Here is a 22,324-nt window from a genome sequence, read left to right as displayed (position 1 = left end):
TTACAATTTCTTCATCTATAAAATGGGGATAATAATGTTTAGCTCAAAGGATTATTATGGTTTAAGTAAATTAACATGTAAAGAAGTGGGAAATGTTAGATTATTATGGAAATGTATTATTAGTAATAATCTAATTTAGAAAATAAACACAAAAAGTCTTGATATTGTCCTCAAAGATGGAGCCATACTACAATATGTTTGTGTTCTATCAATTTTTAACTAGTTAGATTAGGAAAATTAATAAGTAGATGCTTTGAATTAGTAGATGTTTAGTGAAGTCTAAATTTAATTGTAAAATTACGTTCTAAAATGCAGCCAACTCTTGATGAGCCGTATGTGAATTACCCATTTGTGGATTATTGGCCAGAAATTTGCTTTTTACGTAAATTGAGCCAAGCTTTAGGAAGAGATGAGTGAGAACATAAAGGATCTTGAATTGGCCACGGAACGATGGGATGGCAGTCTGGATAGGGGATTCAGTGATCCACCAGTGATGGAAATTGTGTAGTTGAGCAGAGAAAATAAGCAGGTCTCTGTACCTGCAATGAAAGAGCTGAATCTGATATATAGTTCTACAGCTCAGTCGTATGGCCAAAGAGGAATGTGTGGCAATTCATTTTCATGAAAGGCATTTTAAATAAATTGGGGCAAAGGAAGAGGAGAAAGCAACAGGGAAGACTTAGTAAATATGATTCAGGTTGTTAGTCTCATTAAATTTTAGGGTGGAGTGATTGTAGCTTTTTTGGCTGTGATTTGAAAGGAGATAGGATATTTGTTAGTCTCAACTGTGCCTAGGCATTGCTTCACGTCATGGCTCGTTAAAATCTGGCCCTGTTAAGTATACCATATTAGAAGAGTCCTTGGTCACTGTAACATCATGCCTTATAAGATCATGTCATAGAAAACAGAGGTGTGCATAGTTTGTCAAAAGCATGAATATTATGGCTTAATTGTGTACTCTGTTTCTAAGCAATATAGAACCCTTCAGAAATTTTGTTGTAACTTTTATTAGTATAGTTTTTTGCCAGTTTCTAGGTATGATTACATACTGTGCCCTAGTTATCTTTGTCTTGATTCCCCATTATTTATGTGTAATGTCTTTATTCCTTGGAATATCACTAATGCTCATATTGATACTAATCTTAATATTAATCCAAATAATTAATACAAATCCAATAATAGCTAACATATAGTGAGTGTCTGCTGTTTGCTAGGCACTGTTCTAATTACTTAATGTTTTCCTCACAAGAACCATATGAAATATGTACTATCATTATCCTCATTTTAGAAGTGAGGAACCTGAGGCACAGAGAGGTTAATTAACTCATCCAAATTCACACAGCTAGTATATGGCAGAAATAGAGTTTGAACTCAAGCAGTCAGCTGCCAGAATCTAGGCTTTTAACCACCACACATACTGCTTCTTTACTTATGAGTGGTATTTCCTTGGGTATTTTATTACCGTGAGTCCCTGTAATAAATTTATTGCAGCAGATCTTCCTGTTTTTTCAGCTTGCAGAACAATTTCATATCTTAAAGACAAGCTGCTAGATACTATCTCATTTTCAAATGCTTATATGAAAGTTTAGTAAGTATTAAAAATTAATATAGTTTGCTTATATGCACTGTGTAAGAGCTAGTGTTTATTGCTTTAAATGAAAATAATTACAAATTTGAGTCCTAAATTAGTGCAAGTAATTTGTTGTGGGCTAATGTTCAGTAATGAAGCAATTATTAGGTAGTCTGATAGTCTGTAATTTTTAATTCCTACCAAAAAGCTTGAAATAAATTTGTAACTATGTGGATTTTACCTTCATTTGACCTTTTAAGTTAAACATCGCAAGTGGATATTTTCTGGTGTTTTGATTTATGTTGAACTTTGAATAACCCCTCATGATTATAATTCACTGGAAATGTTTAACGTTATCCAATTTTTGAACATTAGCCATGATATTGCCATTCTTGATACTTTTGAATTTCAGTGATTTAGCAGGTAAAATTTATTAACCAGTAATTCTCCTCCCTCCCACATCCCATTCCTCAGTTCTCTCCCTTCCCGATATGGGGACTGAACTCAATTTTTGTCAAAGCAGATATTTTTGAAAGGCTTTGGGTTTATCTCAGACACTGAGAGAGATAAAAATAGAAAGCATAATAGCACAGCCATTGAGAGGTGATTCATATATAAATACTCTTAGTAACACTTTAAAAAGCTGTTTGAAAGACCAAAGGCAAAAGATGGCTGATTAAAAATAATAGTGAAAATATTCCTCCCTATAAAAATTAACAGTGATGAATTTTTCTTAGAAGAAATGGGTTATAAAACTTAAATAGTATGAATATAAAAAATTGCAGTATTGCTGAGTCTTGGATATGTTATGCCTCAGTATTTGTGAGAAGAACCTAGTGTGCAGTTTCTGCCTGACTACTCTGTTAAATGGAATTCTCCTTAAGAGATTTTTAAACATCATATGAAGGGAGTGTATACGTTTCATGCATGTGGTTTGAGTTGGCTTTTTTCTTATCATATGTGCAACAGAATGACTTTCTGTGCACATTAGAAATGTTTTAAAAATAAGTAATATATACATAGGGCATAAAAATTCAAAGGTACATAATGGTATCCTGTGATGAGTATATCTACCTCTGACCATAATCCCTCATTTTTTATCTCCCAGATAAAAACTCCTGTTTTTCTTGTCTGTCATCCCAGAGATATTTTATACAGACACGATTATATAAGTGGTAGTTTGCTGGTTGTTTATTTTTTAATACATAAATGGAATATGTCATACACGCTTTCAGCATATTGCTTTTTTCCCCTCAATTATATGTTCTTTCATTGTGGTATTTATAGAGCTATCTAGTTCTTTTTAATGACTGCATAGTATATTATTGTTGTTGTACAATAATTTATTTAACCAAGCTCCTGTACCCAGTTGGTGGGTATTTCAAATGAGGCTGTATTGGATTCCTTGTCATACTCTTTTATAAAAAGGTGTGAATAAATCTTGTGATAACTTCCTAGAAGAGGAATTGCTCATCAAAAGAGCATTTATCTTTGAAATTTTGGTACATTTTTACCAAACTGCTTGCACATAAATGTTTGTGAGACTCATGTATTTAGACTACTTAAAATTGATGCTTTCTTATGTAATTTCCTTGTTTAGATACTTCTCCTGAAAAATAAAGTGTAAGTGCATAATTCATGGATTTGCTAATGGTTTTCCATGATATAGACAGATTAAGTGATAGCAATATACAACTATCAACTTTGTTTCAACTTTATATTGTCAGTAATTAATTTATTGACCTTTATAGTTAAGAGAGGGCATAAACTATTTATATTGAGACTATGATATTAGTGCCCCAAAATCTATTCCTATTTTTTCCACCAGTTTTAATCTTCTTTATCAGAAGATTGAGTTTAAAAGTGGAAGAAATTAAGGACTCTAATTTTGCCACAAGATTTGAGATTTTGGGTGAATGCTACTATCATTATATAGTCTTTAGTAACTTGTGGAAGCCCAGTATCTTTACGTTCATGCCAACTGATTAGTTTATAGAATCTGGGATATAGAATTTGATAGGTATTGATATAATTTTAACATGTAGTAGTACCTATATTATTAACATTATTAAGTTGGGTTCAGAATCTAAGATCTACAGGACAGTAATATATTGTAAGTTTTGATATAGTTCCACTTTAATGTTCATGGGATCTCATAACATGGCCACCAGTATCTGTTCTTTGGGTTTTTTTCTTTTGTTGCTGCTTTTTTTTTTTTTTTTTTTTGCTGTACGCGGGCCTCTCACTGTCGTGGCCTCTCCCGCTGCGAAGCACAGGCTCCGGACGCACAGGCTCAGTGGCCATGGCTCACGGATCCATCCGCTCCGCGGCATGTGGGATCTTCCCGAATCGGGGCACGAACCCGTGTCCCCTGCATCGGCAGGCGGACTCTCAACCACTGCGCCACCATGGAAGCCCCTTTTTGTTGCTGCTTTTATCTTCTTCTTTTTTGTTTTAAAGGAGCTCTGGTTCCAGTTCATCCGTGTATGATTAAGATATCGGTACTGAGCAAAATGTAGTCAGTCTGCTACTAATGGCAGTATCCGTGTTCTTGGAAATATATTCTGTACAAACCACACAGCTGCATTTAAAGGTCACTTTTGTTTAATGGAACTTGGGACTGATAAAGTCCCAATCTTTGCCCATCCCTGAATCCTATCCACATTTATTTTTATTAACATCAAAGTACTGTAAGCTCCAGTGCCAACTGGGCTGAAGATTTCTTTTCACAGAGGATTTGCTTCCTTTCCCTCTGTGGGAAAGTTCTGTATCCTTTAAATCATTTTAAGCTGCTTCATTTGAAAAATAATTCTTAGTAGTGTGTTCATGGACTGGATTGATTGTGGCTACTGGGGAAATTCTCTCATGGCTGAAAGGTTGCTTTTCAAGCCTGCGAAGTGGGTGAATGAAGGGGGCCCGCTCCTGGTGTGTGGAGTTTGTAGGATGATGACTGACTTCCAAACACCGCGGTGCAGCAAGACTAAAGGCATCAGGAGACCAGAAGCCACTTAATAAGAGATCAAAGAGGCTGTGTGTATATCAGCTTGAAATCCAGATAGTACAGATCAAAAGCTCTCCTTAGCGAGGCAGCTGCAGGGGGATGATATTAGCAGGAGGCCTCAGAGATCTTAAGTCAGGCCTGATGTTGAACTTTGAGGGAATTTCATGGCTCCTCTGGAATACGAATTTGGCAAAAAAATCCCATTGTGTCTAATGGGGGGAGAGAGAGAATAGAGGGCAAGCGGCAAATGCTTGTCAGCCGGGTGGTGCTTTCTCCTAGGGTAGCTCTCCTTTTCACAAATGTTTCATAAGGACTGTTTCTGCGTCACACTAGAAGGCATTGCTGAGGAGGAGAGTCTGAAAATGATATATTTGTTATATTACCTTTAGTGAGTATTCCAGAGCTGGCCAAACAGTATATACTAGTGTTTGTGAAACGACCATGGAGAGCTAAAATATAGGCATAAAGGTGCTCAGGTTTACTGCAATACCGGTACTTCTGTCTTTCCTATGAAATGCTCAAGATATTCCAGGAAGTTAGTGAACGTCAGGCCGGCTATGCATCTGTCTCCCATGTAAGGAAAAACAGAACAATAACTTTTTTTTTTTTTAATAAAAGGAGTTGGTCTAAAGAGGAAACAGTCTCCAGAGGTGTTTCATCACCCGTGTTCCTCTATCTCTAGGTGTGGGTGTGTTTTGAAAGTTCCCACTGGATTCTGGTGTCAGCGTTGAGAACCGTGCTAGTAAATGCAAGTCATAGCCCTTCCTAGAGTATGGCAGAAAGATGGAATCAGATCCAACGACAGGGATTGAGAGCCTGTTTTCCTAAGGCGTGGTTTTCTGTACGGCTCTGACCTGTTTGTGGGTGTCATTTGGAGCCAGGCAGTGATCCAGGGGAGCCCTGCTTTCCCCAGTGAGCGCCAGGAAGTGGTGTTGCCTCCTTCTGGTACCAAAGGCCTAATTTGTTAACGATGCATGAAAGGAGATGGGCTGCCTGATCTGGACACACCACTTTCTAGGGCTCAGGTTCCCCTTTCAGCTCTTCCGTCTGTTTTATTTTAATCAGATATTTTGTTCACCAATATGGCACTTTGAACATAGAGTCAGAAAGGACCAGCCTTTGCCTTCTGGCTGTGACACCCTACTAGGACTTCGGACAAGCCTATTAGTCTTTCTTATATAATAATCTCTAAAATAGAAATAATATTTTCCTTATAAAGTTATAAAGACTAAATAAAAGATGTATATAAATGCCCTTTTCTGGGCATAAAATAATGTGTTACTAGTTACTGAAAAATGATGATGGTGATGATGATGATTTTTAAAAATAGAATCTGAGCACAGACTTGCTATACCTGTTATTCATTATTTCCTTCCAAAAAATTATTGTTCACTTACGAGCTAGTATGGGGGATTAAAGATGAAAAGATATACTACCTTTCAAGTGTATATTTAACAAATGTATATTGGGCATCTTCTGTGTCAGGCACTATTCCAGACACTGGGAATATAGCAATAAACAAAATAGACAATAGACCCTGTGTCCTCATGGAATTTAAATTCAATTCGGAGTAGAGAGACAGTGGATAAATAAGCATATGTTAAAATATAATAGATGAAACAGACTTGGGAACAACTCTCTGTAACACATTATGATTTTAGCGGTGGTAGAAGTAAGACTACGAGATTTCGTGTTGATTGTTTCTTAAGACCCAGAGAGTCCTGATGGGGAACTGAGGCATGACTTGCACACAAACAGGTAGTGGACATTCCAGGAACAGAAGTGTCCTGGAATTGATAACTTGGCCCTGATTTTATGTCTTGACTTTCTTTAGCAGCTGTGAACTGTTTAATATTAATCTATCTAAGCTTTCATATTTTATTCCTTTTAATGAAAAATCCTTTGAGAAATTTTCGGTTCTAACATTTATAAAATATGACCACCATTTCCCATGATAATAATAGCTAGTAATTATGTACTGCTCACACACACTGGTTTAATTATCTCTACAACCTCATGAGGTAGGTCCTATAATCATCTTCATTTTATAGATGAGGAACCTGATGATAAGAGGTTAAGGAATTTGCTCAGGATTATCCAATTGTTAAGTAGTGGAACTGGGCTCCTAAGTCTGTGGTCACGTAGAGTGAAAGTACAGTCTTTAGACCAGAAGCAACACTGATTCTTCATAATTGTGGCTCTAGTGAAAGAGGATAAAAATTTCTGATTATCTTTCCAGAGAGAAACACTTACTACAGTTCTAAAAAACTTACTTCATATTTTCCTGAATCCTTATGGCCCCTTGCCTTAACCCCTCCCACCTAGTCAAAGCTCTTTAGAGACCTGATGGCCTTTTCACTGCCAGAGAGTAGAAACTATGTGTATTTTACCTTACATTTCCCAGCAGGACTCCTTAGCCTTTTTCCTGTGCAGTTTCAAAGCTGGAAAAGTTTTGTTCTGCATTTTGTGTGCTACGTATCACAGAGTATTGCTTGCCCTTTCAAGGATTGAAAAAAAAAAAAAAAGTCACAGAATCTTTTCAGAAGAATGCAGCACATCCTGTGTCCTTGATACGGCAGTGGTTGTCAGAGGAGTTTCCGGTGGAGAGATGGCTCCTGTCCCTTAGTGTCGGCTTTAAGGGGGAGTGAGAACTGAGGACACCATGCTGCTCTGAGCCTCTCTTCAGGTGCAGAGGCACGTATCTGGAGAGTAGAGGGTCAGCACTTCATTGTCATGTGTTAACACTTCTGTGTAATATCAGGGATGGTTTAGCAATTGATAGCACTGTTGGTCTAAATTACACATGCTCAGTTGAATTAACTCCTCAAACACATATGTCCTATCAAATTCTTTTCCATTATCTTCATAGTAACAGAAACAGAAGGAGTAATAGCAAGAATAAGAGTAAAAGCACTTATGGAGTCATTACTATGGGCTTTCCAAGCACTTATCATGCCTTATCTCATTTAATGCTTTTAACAACTTTACAAAATCTGTATTATTGTTATTTCCACTTACAATGAGAAACTCGAGTCTCAGAGATTAAACAACTTGAACAGTACCACTCAGCTGGTTTTTTTTTTTTTTTTAATTCACTTTTGGCTGCATTGGGTCTTGGTTGCTGCACGCGGGCTTTCTCTAGTTGTGGTGAGCAGGGGCTACTCTTTATTACGGTGCACGTGCTTCTTATTGCGGTGGCTTCTCTTGTTGTGGAGCATGGGTTCTAGGCACGCAGGCTTCAGTAGTTGTGGCACAAGGGCTCAGTAGCTGTGGCTCGCGGGCTCTAGAGCACAGGCTCAGTAGTTGTGGCACACCGGCTCAGTTGCTCCGTGGCTTGTGGGATCTTCCCGGACCAGGGCTTGAACCCGTGTCCCCTGCATTGGCAGGCAGATTCTCAACCACTGCGCCACCAGGGAACTCGCTCAGCTGGTATTTGTAACTGTTTAGGTTAAGTTGAGAGTGATTTCTTTGGAAAATTAAAATAAATTCCAGAACTAATATTTAAAAAGCTTTTAAAAGTTTTGTGTGTCTATACTTTCCTTGCATCATCATAATAACTTTCAACTAATATAGTTTTTTTCTGGAAGATAATGGGATATTTCTTATTTATAAATTCATTTTCTTCTTACAATTTTTTTCGGTAAAATACACATAACACAGAATTTACCATCTTAATTTTTAAGTGCATAGTTTGGTCGTGTTGGGTATATTCACATTTCAACTAATGTAATTTTAATAGAGAGTGTGACTTTGTCCTTGAGTACTACCATCAGCCTGATGGAACCCCAGCCATTTCAGCCAGGTGATGGGACTTTGAGATAAAGGACAGTTGTGTGGTTTGTTTTGTTTTGTTTTCCTCACAACTAGCGAAAGTCCTGGGCCAGGAGTGAACAGTAAGTACGTAAACAATTACAGCATGACATAAAATTTTCAGGAGATGAAACATCCAAAGATAATGTTTAGTATCCAAGGAGAATGTCAACTAGGAGACTAGAAGGGGATGAGAGAAAGTCGTGGGCCTGTGCTTGAACCAATTATATTATTATGATGTTTAAAATAGATTTTTAAAGTATGAAATTATACAGAATAAAATTATGTGCAAGCTTATGTATTTTTTCCTCCATTTTAGACTATATTTTGATCTTTTAGCAAGTTTCTCTGCACTTTTTATTCCATTGTACTTTTAAAATTTTATTTATTTAAATTTATTTATTTTTGGCTGTGTTGGGTTTTCATTGCTGTGCATGGGCTTTTCTAGTTGCAGCGAGCGGGGGCTACTCTGTTGTGGTGTGCAGGCTTCTCACTGTAGTGGCTTCTCTTGTTGTGGAGCACGGGCTCTAGGCGTGCAGGCTTCAGTAGTTGTGGCATGTGGGCTCAGTAGTTGTGGCTCGTGGGCTCTAAAGCACAGGCTCAGTAGTTGTGGCGTGGGCTTAGTTGCTCCACGGCATGTGGGATCTTCCCGGACCAGGGCTCGAGCCTGTGTCCCCTGCATTGGCAGGTGGGTTCTTAACCACTGTGCCACCAGGGAAGCCCTCCATTGCACCTTTAATTGTCTTGTGTGCTGTACTTACTGTGCTACTCAGAGACTGTTTCATTCTATGTATGATGTGTGGAAAAATCTATTCTTAATGTCTGATAGTATTAAGGAAGTAATAAGACACAAGGAGCCAGGAACCATATCAGTTCAATTTATCTTGAGTGCACTGAAAGTATTTTGTGGGCACTTACTTTGAACGTGATGGTGTTGTGGTAATTGGTATGATTTGTGTAAAACTTGGCTATATTATAAAATAGTAAAAAATGGGGTTAGATTCTGATAAGATAGCTTAGTCATTATTCATTAGAATCATTTACTTATTGCCTTGCATTCACTATAAATACATTTATTTCTCTTTCCTAAAAGTAAATGCTTAGCTTGTTGGTCAAATCAGAAGATGGTCTTTTAGTATAAATAATTACATCCTGCATTCTTAAACCAGAACTATTCTAGTGATTTAAATTAAAGTAATAGTCTCTGACTTGTCTTTGTTGCTGTCTAAAAATGGCAAAAAAAAGTTGTTTTAATATTCCTTTTATGAAAAAGAGTACATGTATATATTTTGTTATATCTTTTGTTTTGATGGTAGAATACTCAGAAGTTAGATACTGTGTAGTTAGTGGCATTTTTATGAGTTCTTAAAAGACATCACTAACTAAAATTATACCATGTTTGTGACCAAAGTGTAGTCTTTTTCATTGCTGATGCTGTGTTTTGAATTAACTTCTGTCATTCCTTACTTTTTATAGTGGTTTTGTGAATGTTTTGGTAGAAATTAATGACAAATTTGACTCAAGATATGCTGTCAAATTTAGTTACAGAATTTTGGAGTTAGGGGAACAGATCACAACTGTCATGTATCCAACTTTCTCATTTTACAGTTGAAGAAACTGACTCAGAAAAATGAAGAACTTGTGAAACTGTACAGAGTCAGGCTGGGGGCTCAAAACTTGTTCCTTGACTTCTAATCGACACCCATCCTACCACTAGTGGATTGAATGGCTGTCTTCCTTGTCTCTCTCTCTTATGTATATTTTCTTCTTTTTAGAAAAATCTTTGGATTCCTGTTTTCTGACTGACATCGTTCACAGTGGACATTTTAATTCATGCCAGCTGTGCATCAGTCCTTCTGCAGATCATTGTTTTTTCCTTAAGATGTGTACGTCTCTGTGTGTGTGTGTGTAAAAGAACATTTGCTTTGCCCTTCTTTGTACTCAATTCCTTCTTCTGCCTACCTCCAGGATGAAATAGCTAGCTGTCTCCCTTTTAAACTTAATGGTTTCTTTCTGTGGTCTCCATTTCAGTAACTTCCTTGGGATCTTATTTTTAAAATTATTTAGCTGTTAATTCATTTAGATTTTAACTTACTACTCTTTAGTTCAAAAAGTAATTGCCACATTTAAGAGTATACTCTTCAAACCTAGAACAAATTCATAGAGACAGACAGCAAAATAGTCGTTGGGGGGAAATGGGGACTCACTTAATGGATATAGAGTTTCAGTATGGGAGGATGAAAAATTTCTGGAGATGAATAGTGAAATGGGGGAATTCCCTGGCAGTCCAGCAGTTAGGACGTGGTGCTTTCTCTGCGGTGGCCTGGATTCAATCCCTGGTCAGGGAACTAAGATCCTGCAAGCTGCGCAGCGCAGGCAAAAAAAAAAAAAAAAAAAGTGGTGACGGTAGTACAACAATGTGAATGTACTTGCCACTGAACTGTACGCTTAAAAATGGTTAAAATGTAATAAGAACCTGCTGTATAAAAAATAAAATAAAAATTATCAATTAGTATGTGCTAGCTGCCTCATGTTATCCAGAAATTTATGTAGATCTTTCAAATTATCTTTGAAACATAATTCCTCACACTAATGTGAATAACTGTTTGTGGAGTGAAGCTCAGTAGCCCAGTTCTGTAATAATGTCACCACAACATTGAATTCATTGGTTAGGAGATCTGATTTGTAGAGCGCTTTCTGTTTCACAGTTGTTTGAAGTTGTTTTTCTAGTCATTCTTTGGAATCATTTCATTTTGGGGAAGGACTCCTGCAATACAGGAGAGCAGGTATTTTGGTGTGGTGAGCTATCTTAACAGCACAGAACTTTAATGACATAAAATTAAGGCTGTATGAATGAACCGTATTTCCTCTCATGAGTTTACTGTAGGCCAACTTTGTTTTACTGTACTCACTTGTCAATAAGTGTCAACATTATCAAAGGTAAATAATTTGTACCCAAGTTTTTATCTGAAATAAACTATTGTCTATCTCTTTGCCATCCTATTGTGGTCACTACATTCTTATTCCATTATTTTTTTTAAAGTGAAAATAAGCCTTTTTAAAAATTTAATTAATTTATTAAAAATTTTTTTTTGGCTGCATTGCGTCTTCATTGTTGCGTGTGGGCTTTCTCTAGTTGCTGCAGGCAGGGACTTCTCTTCATTGTGGTGCACGGGTTTCTCATTGTGGTGGCTTCTCTTGTTGCGGAGCACGGGCTCTTGGCACTTGGGCTTCAGTAGTTGTGGCTTGTGGACTCGAGTGCAGGCTCAGTAGTTGTGGCGCACGGGCTTAGTTGCTCCGAGGCATGTGGGATCTTCCCGGACCAGGGCTCGAGCCCGTGTCCCCTGCATTGGCAGGTGGATTCTTAACCACTGCGCCACCAGGGAAGTCCTCTTATTCCATTATTTAACGTTTTTAAAAGTTTGGGTGATAGAATAGATTTTTAAAACAAGAACAACCCAAAAGTTATCCTTTATTTTATTTTTTGTTTGTCTTTATTTTTTTAAATTTTAGTTTTAAAAATTTTTTATCTTTATTTTTTGGCTGTGCCATGCAGCATGCGGGATCTTAGTTCCCTGACCAGGGATCGAACCCACACCCCCTGTAGTGGAAGCGTGGAGTCTTAACCACCGGACCGCCAGGGAAGTCCCAGTTATCCTTTATTTTGAATCCATGTAGTCAAGTCCTTGTAACACCTTGATTTTTGTTTTCCTTTATTGGAGTAATACTGCAAACATATAAATGTTGAATGTCAGAATTGTCCTTGGTGTATGTCTCATATTCCTCTTATTTTAAAAAATGCCTTTTACTGAGGCATTGGCCAGTTTATTAAATGTGAGCACTTCATGTTCATTTCCTCTGTCTCCTCTTTATGTAACATTTTCTGCTTCATGCCTTTCCACTGAGTTTGCCATGGTTGCTTACCTGTATTTGTAGTTTTAGTTTTGGAGCAGCTTTAAGACTAGAGCTCTCTACATCTTCTGGTTGATATCCTTGCCTCTGAGACAGCCCAGTTTCAATTGAACCACCTCTCTGCCCCAGGTGACACCGCTGTACCGTGCTTTAGTTTATGTGAACCCTGGTCTCTTTGGTCTGTGGGAATGTACACAAATATTCATATAATACATTTTATAGACACTTCTGAACTTTGAATTCCATCCATTTGGGAATAAGGATTGTCATATGTTTGTATGTGTTCATGTGAAGGTGTCTAAAGGACACCAAAGGAATGGATTCTTGAGAACGTTAAGTGTGAATTAAAACCTGGCAAACAAATGCATGTTTTAGCTGTCCATGGAGGCACGCTGCACATTCTGTTCTAACTTTCATCAACTAGGTACCAACATATAAACCTCTAGTGGCCAAGTGTGGTACTTTAAGCACTCAGTTTTATACACTTTGGCAAGGTAATAAATATATATTCTAACAATTTGCCTTCTTTCAACATTCATTCATTTAGCAAATACCTTAAGAAGCTGCATGACATAGTGGCTAACAGCATGAACTCTGGGGCTTAACTGGCTGGTTTAAATTCTGGTTGTACTACTTATCAACTGTGTGTTTTGATTAAGTTATTTAATTTTCCTCTGCCTTAGTTTTCTCATCTGGAAATTAGGGATAATAATGGAACCTACCTCATGTTGGTGTGAGGATTAATTAAATAGGTTCAATGAAGTCAGATATTTAGATCATGCCTGGCATGGCAAGACCTCAGTAAGTGTTAACAGTTGTTGTTGTTATTCACATAGGATGGGATGTAGCCTTTGCCTTATAACTGTACTTATAGTCCAGCAAGGAGAGAGAACCTAAATAGATTCAGTCATTTGATATTTCAGCTATTATTCAGTCCCTTCTCTGTGGCAGGCACTGTAGTCGGCCCTGGAAATAAAGTAGCAAATAAGCAAACGTATCCTTGCTCTCATGAAGCTTAGTTTTAGTAGGGAAGATGGTTAAAATAATTTCAGTAGAATGTCAAAAGAGTTGTAATAGGAAAAATGCAACATTGCTGTGTATACATCTAGCAGGAGGGCCTAACTTATTCTAAAAGGTCAAGGACAGTGAGGAAACTATATTATGACAAATGCTATAATGGAAGGTCTTTTTTTAGGTTTAGAGATAACCACAGAGTAGGAAGTGCTTTAGTCTTCTTCGGGAAGTCAGGGAAAACTTCTCATTGGAGGAAACATGTGAGTTGACTCTGGTGGCAAAGATACAGATAAGTGGCAGGAAGAACATTCCTGGCAGATGGAATGGTTTGTAGAATATCGTGAAGCATACCAAAGCCTTCCACAGTCCTGAACTTCAGTAGTTCTGGATTGTTGGGACAATGTGTGGGGCAGATTGGGGGTGAGCAGTGGTACATGTGGGAAGAGCAAGGGGAGATGAGACTAAACTGCAGATCTGAAGGAATTTTTCTGCCAAAGAGCACTTTATCGTGAAGGCAGTGGGTGTCACTGAAATATTTTATGCAGGGGAGGAATTGCAATCCCATTTTTATCTTTAAAAATCATTATTTTCTCTCTGTAGACAATAGACTGAAGAGGGTAAGATTGGAGACAGGTAGACCTTTGGGAAGACTGAAGCAGTTGCATAGGAGAGAAATAATGAGGCAGGAACGGAGAGAAAGGATCGGATAGAAGAGACAGAAGGTCAGTTGACATGCCTTAGCCAGCAACCCAGTGAAAAGGTGAGAGCGAGCGAGTGAGTGCTTGGGTGTATGGCAGTGCCACTCAGGGACTATGGGAGGAGAGAAGTCTGTTTGTCACCTTGGATTTCCCCCAACATTGAAACTTCCTGTGTTTATAATAACTATCAAACATTAGTATCACTTCAAGAGACCTCAAAAATCCTCATATGAGCTTTTCTTCAGGCATTTTATTCACCTGTGAGACAAAGCAGTTAGACTGGTTCTCTTCGGATTTCATAGCTAAGTAGCGAGGAGAATTCAGGTGTAGAGCTCCTGTCTTCCCATGTAGCATTCTGATGAAAGTTGGTTGTGCCTAATTGATTGTAGGAGTTTTTAAGAGCTATAGGGAATGACTTTCATAAATGGTTGAGTTAAAGCAGACATACAGGATACTGTTAGAACCTGTGTAAGAATATAAGGATTTTGAATAAATAGGAAAAAACATCTTTCAGAAGAGGAGAATGGCTTGAATAGTAAAAGATGATATATCTTGTGTTCTGTGGTTGGTATTTAGTACCCCCTGTTGGCTGTTTAGTCTAAAACAACATCTTGATTCTTGAATACAATGTTCCTTACAGTGTTGTTTACCAAAACAAGAAAAATTAGAGATTTTAAAATTATGGTAAAAGTTGATAAAAACTGATGGCGACTTGAAAAAATCTGGATAGGGTCTAGAAGTTGGGTAGAGGTCTTGAGAAATATCTTTATAACATTTTGTTGGATTTAACATGGGTATGATATTATAGACTACATTTTCAGAAAACAGACTTTTCTGATGAGAAGCAGCCTGGTTTTTAAGCATGTCGTATGTGGCAAAGCCTCAAGAATAGTAGCCGCCCTGGTAGGCAGTAGCAGCTGCTGTTCTTCCATAGGGTGCTACTACATGTGATGACCATGAAAGGAAATGACTGTTACTCATTAAAGCAACTCCATTTAGCTACGTGAGAGATTACCTGGTCAGAAAAGTCATCATAGAAAATGCAGTGGTAATTATCCATAATGGGGTATCTTCAGTAGTGGGTGGTTTGTCTTTTTTTAAGTGACAAAGAAGCTGCCGTTGGCTTCTTTCCTCCAGGAAAAGGGATGGTAGATTGGATTTAGTGTTTAGAATAACTAGGAAGCCCAAGCCTGAATAGATTTTAGTAAGCAGGCACACCTGGTACTAGTTTGCGGTCTAAAGAAGGTTGCATTTTGTATAAATAAATGCTCACCATGATTTTTCTATAATAAGGGAAATCTATTAATCTATTTTCTGTTTCCATTATTTCCTGGTAATCTTTCTTTGAAATGTTTCTAATTATCATTTCAACTGGTTGCATTTTGAAAACCAATTCACTATTTATTTGGGTAAAAAATAGTACTTTTTGCTTAGGTGTTATATGAAACTGCAGAGATGGCTCACACCCACCCAGTGAAATCATTTATTTGCTTTTGGTGTATTTCACTGTTGCAGTTTTCTCTAAGAAAGTTTAGTAATTACTAATATGAAGTAATGCTAGCTGCTTTCTGTGCATTTCATGAAGGGAATAAGCTATTTTATAGTTTCCCTTCCCCCCCAATAAAAAAGCCTTCCATCAGAAACTGACAGCCTAAATGAAGGACATAATTGTACAGCTTATTTATTAGTGTGTCAAACTTCAAATGTAATGGTTTCATATTTCAGAATGAAAAAGTGTGTTGTGATTCATGGTTGCTGGTGACAAAATAGACAGCTCTTTTATATTACTGCACTGATCGCTGCTGATATCCCACTGTACTCTTTTTTTTTGGGGGGGGGGTCCCTTATTGTTCTCTTCCTATGCAATAGCTCCCTCTACTTGAAAATATTGGTGTAATTATAGTTTAACACGGTACTTTATTAGTGAGTTCCCATGACTGTTTTTACTTTCACTCCTCTTTATTAGTATGTGGTGTTATTACAACAGAGCATGTTAGAAATTTACCAAGAATCTCTTGACTTGGTAGTGGAAAAGCAAGATTTAGTTAAGGAAAGTAAAATAAGTTGTTTGAAGGCATTTTTCAAGGAATTTGCTCTATAGCCTTTGTTGATTTAAATATGGTATATTTGGTTAAGATTCCATGCAGTATTGAAAATAAGCCTTGATGTCTACAACATAGAGGTATAGAAAACTGCAGCCGAAACCTTCAAAAGAACCATCAGCCACTTCAAACAGACATAGCCTGGAACTTGGCAAATTCTCACTTTACTAATTCCAAAGTCTTACCATTCTAACACAAAACGTGGTAGTTTCTACTTTCTCAGGAAGGGTTTAATAGAAACTAACAGTAGTAGAATCTCATGCTACTACATTTTGCCTTTATGGAACAGTATGTACATAATGAAACAGTAGGAGCAAAATAGACAAACCAAGCGAGTGATGTTAAGGGTGAGATTTATTTTTTTTCTCTCCCTTACGAAGTTTGAGGTTTAGTAATTGTATCATATACCTCCACCATTAGGACAAATAAGAGATTCTACTCAACCATAAGATTTCCACATGGATGTTTCTTTTCCATTCATAACTCTTTATTTCCAATTTGTTCTGATTATTATTATGGTGCAGAGCACAATGGTTAAGAGAAGGGCTTAGGAGCCAGACTGAGTTTGAATCCTGGCTCTGCCACTCACCAGCTGGGTGATCTTGGCAAGTTTCCTCAACTTTCTGACCTTCAGCTTCCTCATTTGTAAAATACAGACAATAAATCTACCCACATCCTGGAATTTGTTGTAAGGATTAGCTGAATTACTGATTGTCAGGCACTTAGAACAGAGCCTGACACATAGTAAGTGCTATATATCAGTGTTTGGTGAATAAAATAAAAAATAATAGTGTGGCTATAAATTGGTTTTTATTAGCCAAATGTATTTATAGAGTGTCAGTGTTATCTTCCGTGCTTAATGAAGAGAAATATGGGGCCCTCCCAGTGGGTGAGAGGGATTTGCACAATGATTTTGTTCATGAATTAATACTCAGTTCCTCTGTATTAGAATAATTCTCACCTAGGGGTACCTATACCATGTCATAATTTTAGGTTATGTTATTTTTAAACATACTTTTTAAAGGCAGTGGTATATGCCATGGTTTCCATGTCTTTTTGGAACTTAAGTCATTTAGCAAGAAGATTTTATACTGGTGAAATGCCTAAGAATGCAGTATCATTTCCCATAGTACACTGCTTTTGGAGCCTACTTATTGCCCAAGCGCAATAATAGATGGGCTTGTCTTCGCATAAGTATGTATAGTATGACTTCGCATAGTATGACTATGCATAGTATGACTATGTATGACATAGTATGACATAGTATGACTATGCTTAAGGATGTCAGAGATTCTTTTCCAACTCTCCCCAGATCTCTTGTGGTCCAACAAAATATCGATCATCAAAACTTTAAAAAAGAAATTTATATGTATTGAGCACTCAGACATGCAACTGAAGTTGTTAAGGTTATGTCTTTATCTTGATACAAGCTGATATTTGTGTGGATGTATAGAGTAATTTTTTTTTTTTTTTTTTTTTTTTGCGGTACGCGGGCCTCTCACTGTTATAGCCTCTCCCGTTGCGGAGCACAGGCTCCGGATGCGCAGGCTCAGCGGCCACGGCTCACGGGCCCAGCCGCTCCGCGGCATGTGGGATCTTCCCGCACCGGGGCACGAACCCGTGTCCCCTGCATCGGCAGGCGGACTCTCAACCACTGCGCCACCAGGGAAGCCCTAGAGTGATATTTTAATAGATTTTCTTTTTGGAAGAATACTACCAGAATACTGGACACATAAAGTAAATAGTCAAATGAGATTCATGAGTCAGACATACCCTTTTCTATTGTGCTTAGTTTTATTTGCACTTCGCAGATATTGCATTTTTTACAGATTGAAGGTTTGCAGCAACCCTGTGTCATTAGATGATGGTTAGCATTTTTTAGTAATAAGGTATTTTTAAATTAAGGTATGACATTGTTTTTTTAGACATAATGTTATTGCACACTTTGTAGACTACAGTATAGTGTAAACATAACTGTTATATGCACTGGGGAAACCAAAAAACTTATGTGACTCACTTTATTGTGATATTCGCTTTATTGTAGTTGTCTGGAACCAAACCCACAATACCGCTGAGGTATAACTGTCCACATACTTGTCTTAAGGCTATATATTTGTTTTTAGGGAACTGACTCATCTTTCTTTTTTGCTTGATCCTTAGGACCCCTTGGATCCCACAAGATCAGTGATTGTGATTCGCTCCCTGGTGGCAGATGGTGTGGCAGAAAGAGGCAGAGAACTATTACCTGGAGACCGCCTGGTCTCAGTCAATGAATACTGTTTGGACAACACCACACTTGCTGAAGCTGTGGAAGTGTTGAAAGCTGTGCCACCAGGCATTGTACACCTTGGCATCTGTAAGCCTTTGGTGGTAAGTGTCGAATTTTGTTAATATAGGAAATGATAATACTATATCATTATAGGATATTGATAATATCAGTAGTTAAGAACATGGATTTTGCAGACAAATACACCTGGCTTCGAATCCCTGTTCCACTGCTTCCTATACATGTGTCTGTGCAAGTTTCTTAACGTCCTTGACTTAATTTTCAGAAAAAAAATGTCTACCCCATAGGATTTTGAGGATTAAAGATGATATTTGTTAAGTGCTTATTAGCACATTACTACATCAGTGCTAGCTGCCAACATTACTAGTCCTACTGCTACTACTTTTATCTTTCTACTTTTAACACAGACTTCTAAGTTCTCATTACATTCCTTATGTTATAAATTAAAATAAGTATGTTTATGTGTTTTAACTTTCATTTGGGCATGATGTCGAGATGGCTTGGTAAGTTGAAATCTAGTTAACCATATCTCAGTAAGATTTTAATATGCTTTTCTGACCATCAATGTGCCTTGTAACCCCTAGCATCTAAACTCGGATATGGTCAAGCCATACTGAAGTCATCTTATTGTTTAATCTCATGTGCTAGGTCAGATCACTGTTTGTTTTTCTTTTTCTTTTTCTTTTTTCCTGCAACTTCCCTAGATCACTCTTTCTGACTGAAGTATTATTAGTTATGGTGCTATTGAGGTTCCCCAATGTAAAAAAAATACTTGATGATAATTTTCAAGTGGCATTAAAGTATTATTGAGTGCTTATATATGTCACTCAGTATTTTAAGCTCTTTACATGCACTAATTTAGTCATCACAGGAACTTTAAGAGGAGGTAATCCTCTTATTACCACTACTATGTATTGAGTTAGTCAAGACACAGAGCTGAGTAACTTATGCAAGGTAATATAACTAGTAAGGGGGAGAGTTGGAATATAAACTCAGCAGAGTGGCTTCAGACCCTTAGCCACAATGCTATATGTTCCTATTCTAATTTGTTGTCACAAGTTTAGTTTCATGCCGCATGTCTGAAACAGATAGCATGGTTGTAGTAGAGTGTTGGACTGGATTTCAAGAAATCTGGGCTCTGTTTCTAACTTTGCTACAAGTTAGCCCAGTGGGTCTCAAATTCAATGATATGTGATAGACGTAAGAATCACCTTGGAGATGGTTAAAATGCAGTTTCCCAGGTCCTACTCTCGGAGATTCTGACTTAGTGATTCTCGTGTGCTGTTCAGGAATCTGCCTCTTCAGTGAGTCACTGGCGTAGTTCTGATGCAGAAGTTTTGCCCTTTGAGAAGCACTATACCAGTAATTCGATCATAGGTACAGCACTTTTCTGAGCCTACTTTTTCATTTCTGAAAAGACTAAAAAAGACTAGAGAATTCATAAGATCTTTCTTAACTCTAAAATTCTTTTATTCTGTGAAATATATTAGCACACTACAAGTGTTCATATAGATAAATAGGTATATAGATAGAGATCTGTCTATATAGATATTGTTACATATGTTCATTTATAGACATAGATAGAGTCATGTATTACACATAGTATTTTTGCATTGGGGAACCTCACGTGACCTTCATATATTACTTTATTATTCTTCACATATTATACATCAAGATGCCTATATATTACACCTATCAGATACTTTAAACATTTTGAAATGGAATATAGCACATAGCTAAGTCAAGTTCTTGACTTTATACTGTGTATTTGGGGTGTGAGTGTTGCCATAGTTAGTATATACCATGAGATACCCAGTTTGATTTTTGGACAAATTAAGGAGGGGAAACTTAATATTTTTATGGGACCTCATCTTGGTATCTTGGATTATGGCAAGAGCTTTGTCTAGATTTTCCCTGATGATTATTTGCCTGATTATTTGGGTTACCAGAGAAAGTCCCAACTATTTATGATCTATAGGACCTAAGCAGTGTGACTTTACTTTGAAGCAATTGAAGGACGTCTCAGGCAGTGTAAAGAACAGAACTTAGTAACAACTGGCTGTGGATTCCTGTGCTATTTCTGGCAGAGGTAGAGCTGCACAAACCTCGGGACCTTGGAGCCTTGCTCTGAGAGGATTTTGGAACGCAGTAATTGTGAGGTGGACCTTTGCCTAGGCTTCCCTCAGTGAGTAGAAGGCTGCCAGGATGCTGGGGAGTTGGGAGGCCAGTGAAGGAATTCGAGAAAAGGTCACTTTCAAGACTTAGTGATGATTCCACTAAAAATTTCTAAGTAATTCCTTCTTTAACATCTGGGTTCTTTTAGCAAAATTGTCTGTGAGCTGTAAATAGTGATGCATGGATATTCTCTGAGGTCTCTCTATTTCTCTGTCTCTCTCTCTTATGGTCCAGTTGGTGGCCACTTATCTCATCACTTAATGTTTGCTGAGCATTTGCTCAGTCCTCAGGAGAACCGGAGAGAGAGTATGAATAAGAAGGTCCAAAGTCAAGTTGGAGCAAAAAGACTATGAATATGTAACAGGAGAATAGAATTATTTTTTATTAAGTCTTGTACCATATAGATATATACTATCTATATAATATAGGTATTCTATAATTTTGCATTATAGTCTTATGTAGAAAGTTATTATCTGTATAGTTTCATGTTAACCAGAAATGTGACTTAACTTTCTCTTTTCCACAAACTCACCTCAGATGTCACAGATAAGAACTGAGTGAACTGACTTTAAAAAGTACATTGTATCTTCAGAACCCACAGGACAGAGCTGGCAGTGGAGTTCTTGAGCCAGACATCTGTGGGATTTTGCTTAGTTCTGTGATTTGCAAAGCTGTGCGTCCTTGGGCCAGTTATTTAACCTCACCAGCTCCCACTTGGGATCACAAATCATGGTAGCCGAGATCACAGGCTCTAGAGCCAGACAGCCAGGGCTCACATTCTGGGTGTGTAACTGACTAGTTATGTACCTTTGAGCAAATTACTGTGCCTGTGTTACTCATCTGTAAAATGAGGTTAATAAGAGCACCTACTTCTTAGAATATGTATTAATATATTAATAAATATATTAAATGAATTGATATACTTAAAGTGCTAAAACCTGTGCCTGTGAGATATATATCTATTTGATGTTATTTTCATGTAAATATAAAAATCCTGACCTAATAGAATTGCTGTAAAGATTAAGCTGAGACAAAGCACGTAAAAGTGATTACCATAGATTTTGATATATAGCTAGGACTTGATAAATTGTAGCTGTGTTATTACCTGGGACTGATGCTGAGCTGGTAGGAACCATGATGATTGTCCCTCTTCTGACGGAGAGTGGCTACCCTGTACCATTGTTAAATATTTTGAGTATCACCCTGTATAAACTTAGGTGTTTCTTAATATTAAGGTCTCTTCCTGGGAAAGTGATTTTTTCTTTAAGGAATACCTAAAAAGAATAAAAAGTTTGAGAAGCTTTGACCTGAACATGGCTTTTTTTGGTTATTAAAGAAAAATTTGGTCTAATAAAACAATTTACTTAAATTTTATTGTGTACTTGCATTTAATGGAAAGATAAGAATTAATCTGAAAAGCGTTTGAGACTAAGATATTTTCTTCATTACAAAAGTACTTCTTTGGTTGCCAGAGTTGGGGGCTGGGGGTGGACAAAATAGGTGAAGGTGGTCAAAAGATACAAATCTCCAGTTATAAGTCCTAAGGATGTAAGGTATAGCATGGTGACTATAGTTAACAACACTGTATTGTATATTTGAAATTTGAGTTATTAACTAAACTTATCGTGGTGATTGTTTTGCAACATATACATCTACCAAATCATTATGTTGTACACTTAAAACTAATACAATGTTTTATGTCAATTAGAACTCAATAAATAAAAAGTTTCATGGTTGACAAAAACAGTTCTTCAG

The 22,324-nt window shown here is 37.3% G+C and overlaps 1 protein-coding gene across 9 annotated transcripts in view; it reads left to right on the top strand.

The window, feature by feature from the left end:
• Positions 1–22,324, top strand: part of PATJ (PATJ crumbs cell polarity complex component) — a 358,003-nt gene that overhangs the window by 89,320 nt on the left and 246,359 nt on the right. For all 9 annotated transcript variants that reach the window (XM_082834080.1, XM_082834079.1, XM_082834082.1 and 6 more), the window contains one exon: positions 18,268–18,477. In XM_082834080.1, the coding sequence (XP_082690206.1) occupies positions 18,268–18,477 (210 nt within the window). The remainder of the gene's footprint in view (positions 1–18,267; positions 18,478–22,324) is intronic.

The sequence above is a fragment of the Leucopleurus acutus genome, assembly GCF_964270905.1.
Source record: "Leucopleurus acutus genome assembly, chromosome: 2".
In the NCBI taxonomy this organism is placed as follows: Eukaryota; Metazoa; Chordata; class Mammalia; order Artiodactyla; family Delphinidae; genus Leucopleurus; species Leucopleurus acutus.
This window is presented reverse-complemented; position numbering and strand designations above follow the sequence as displayed.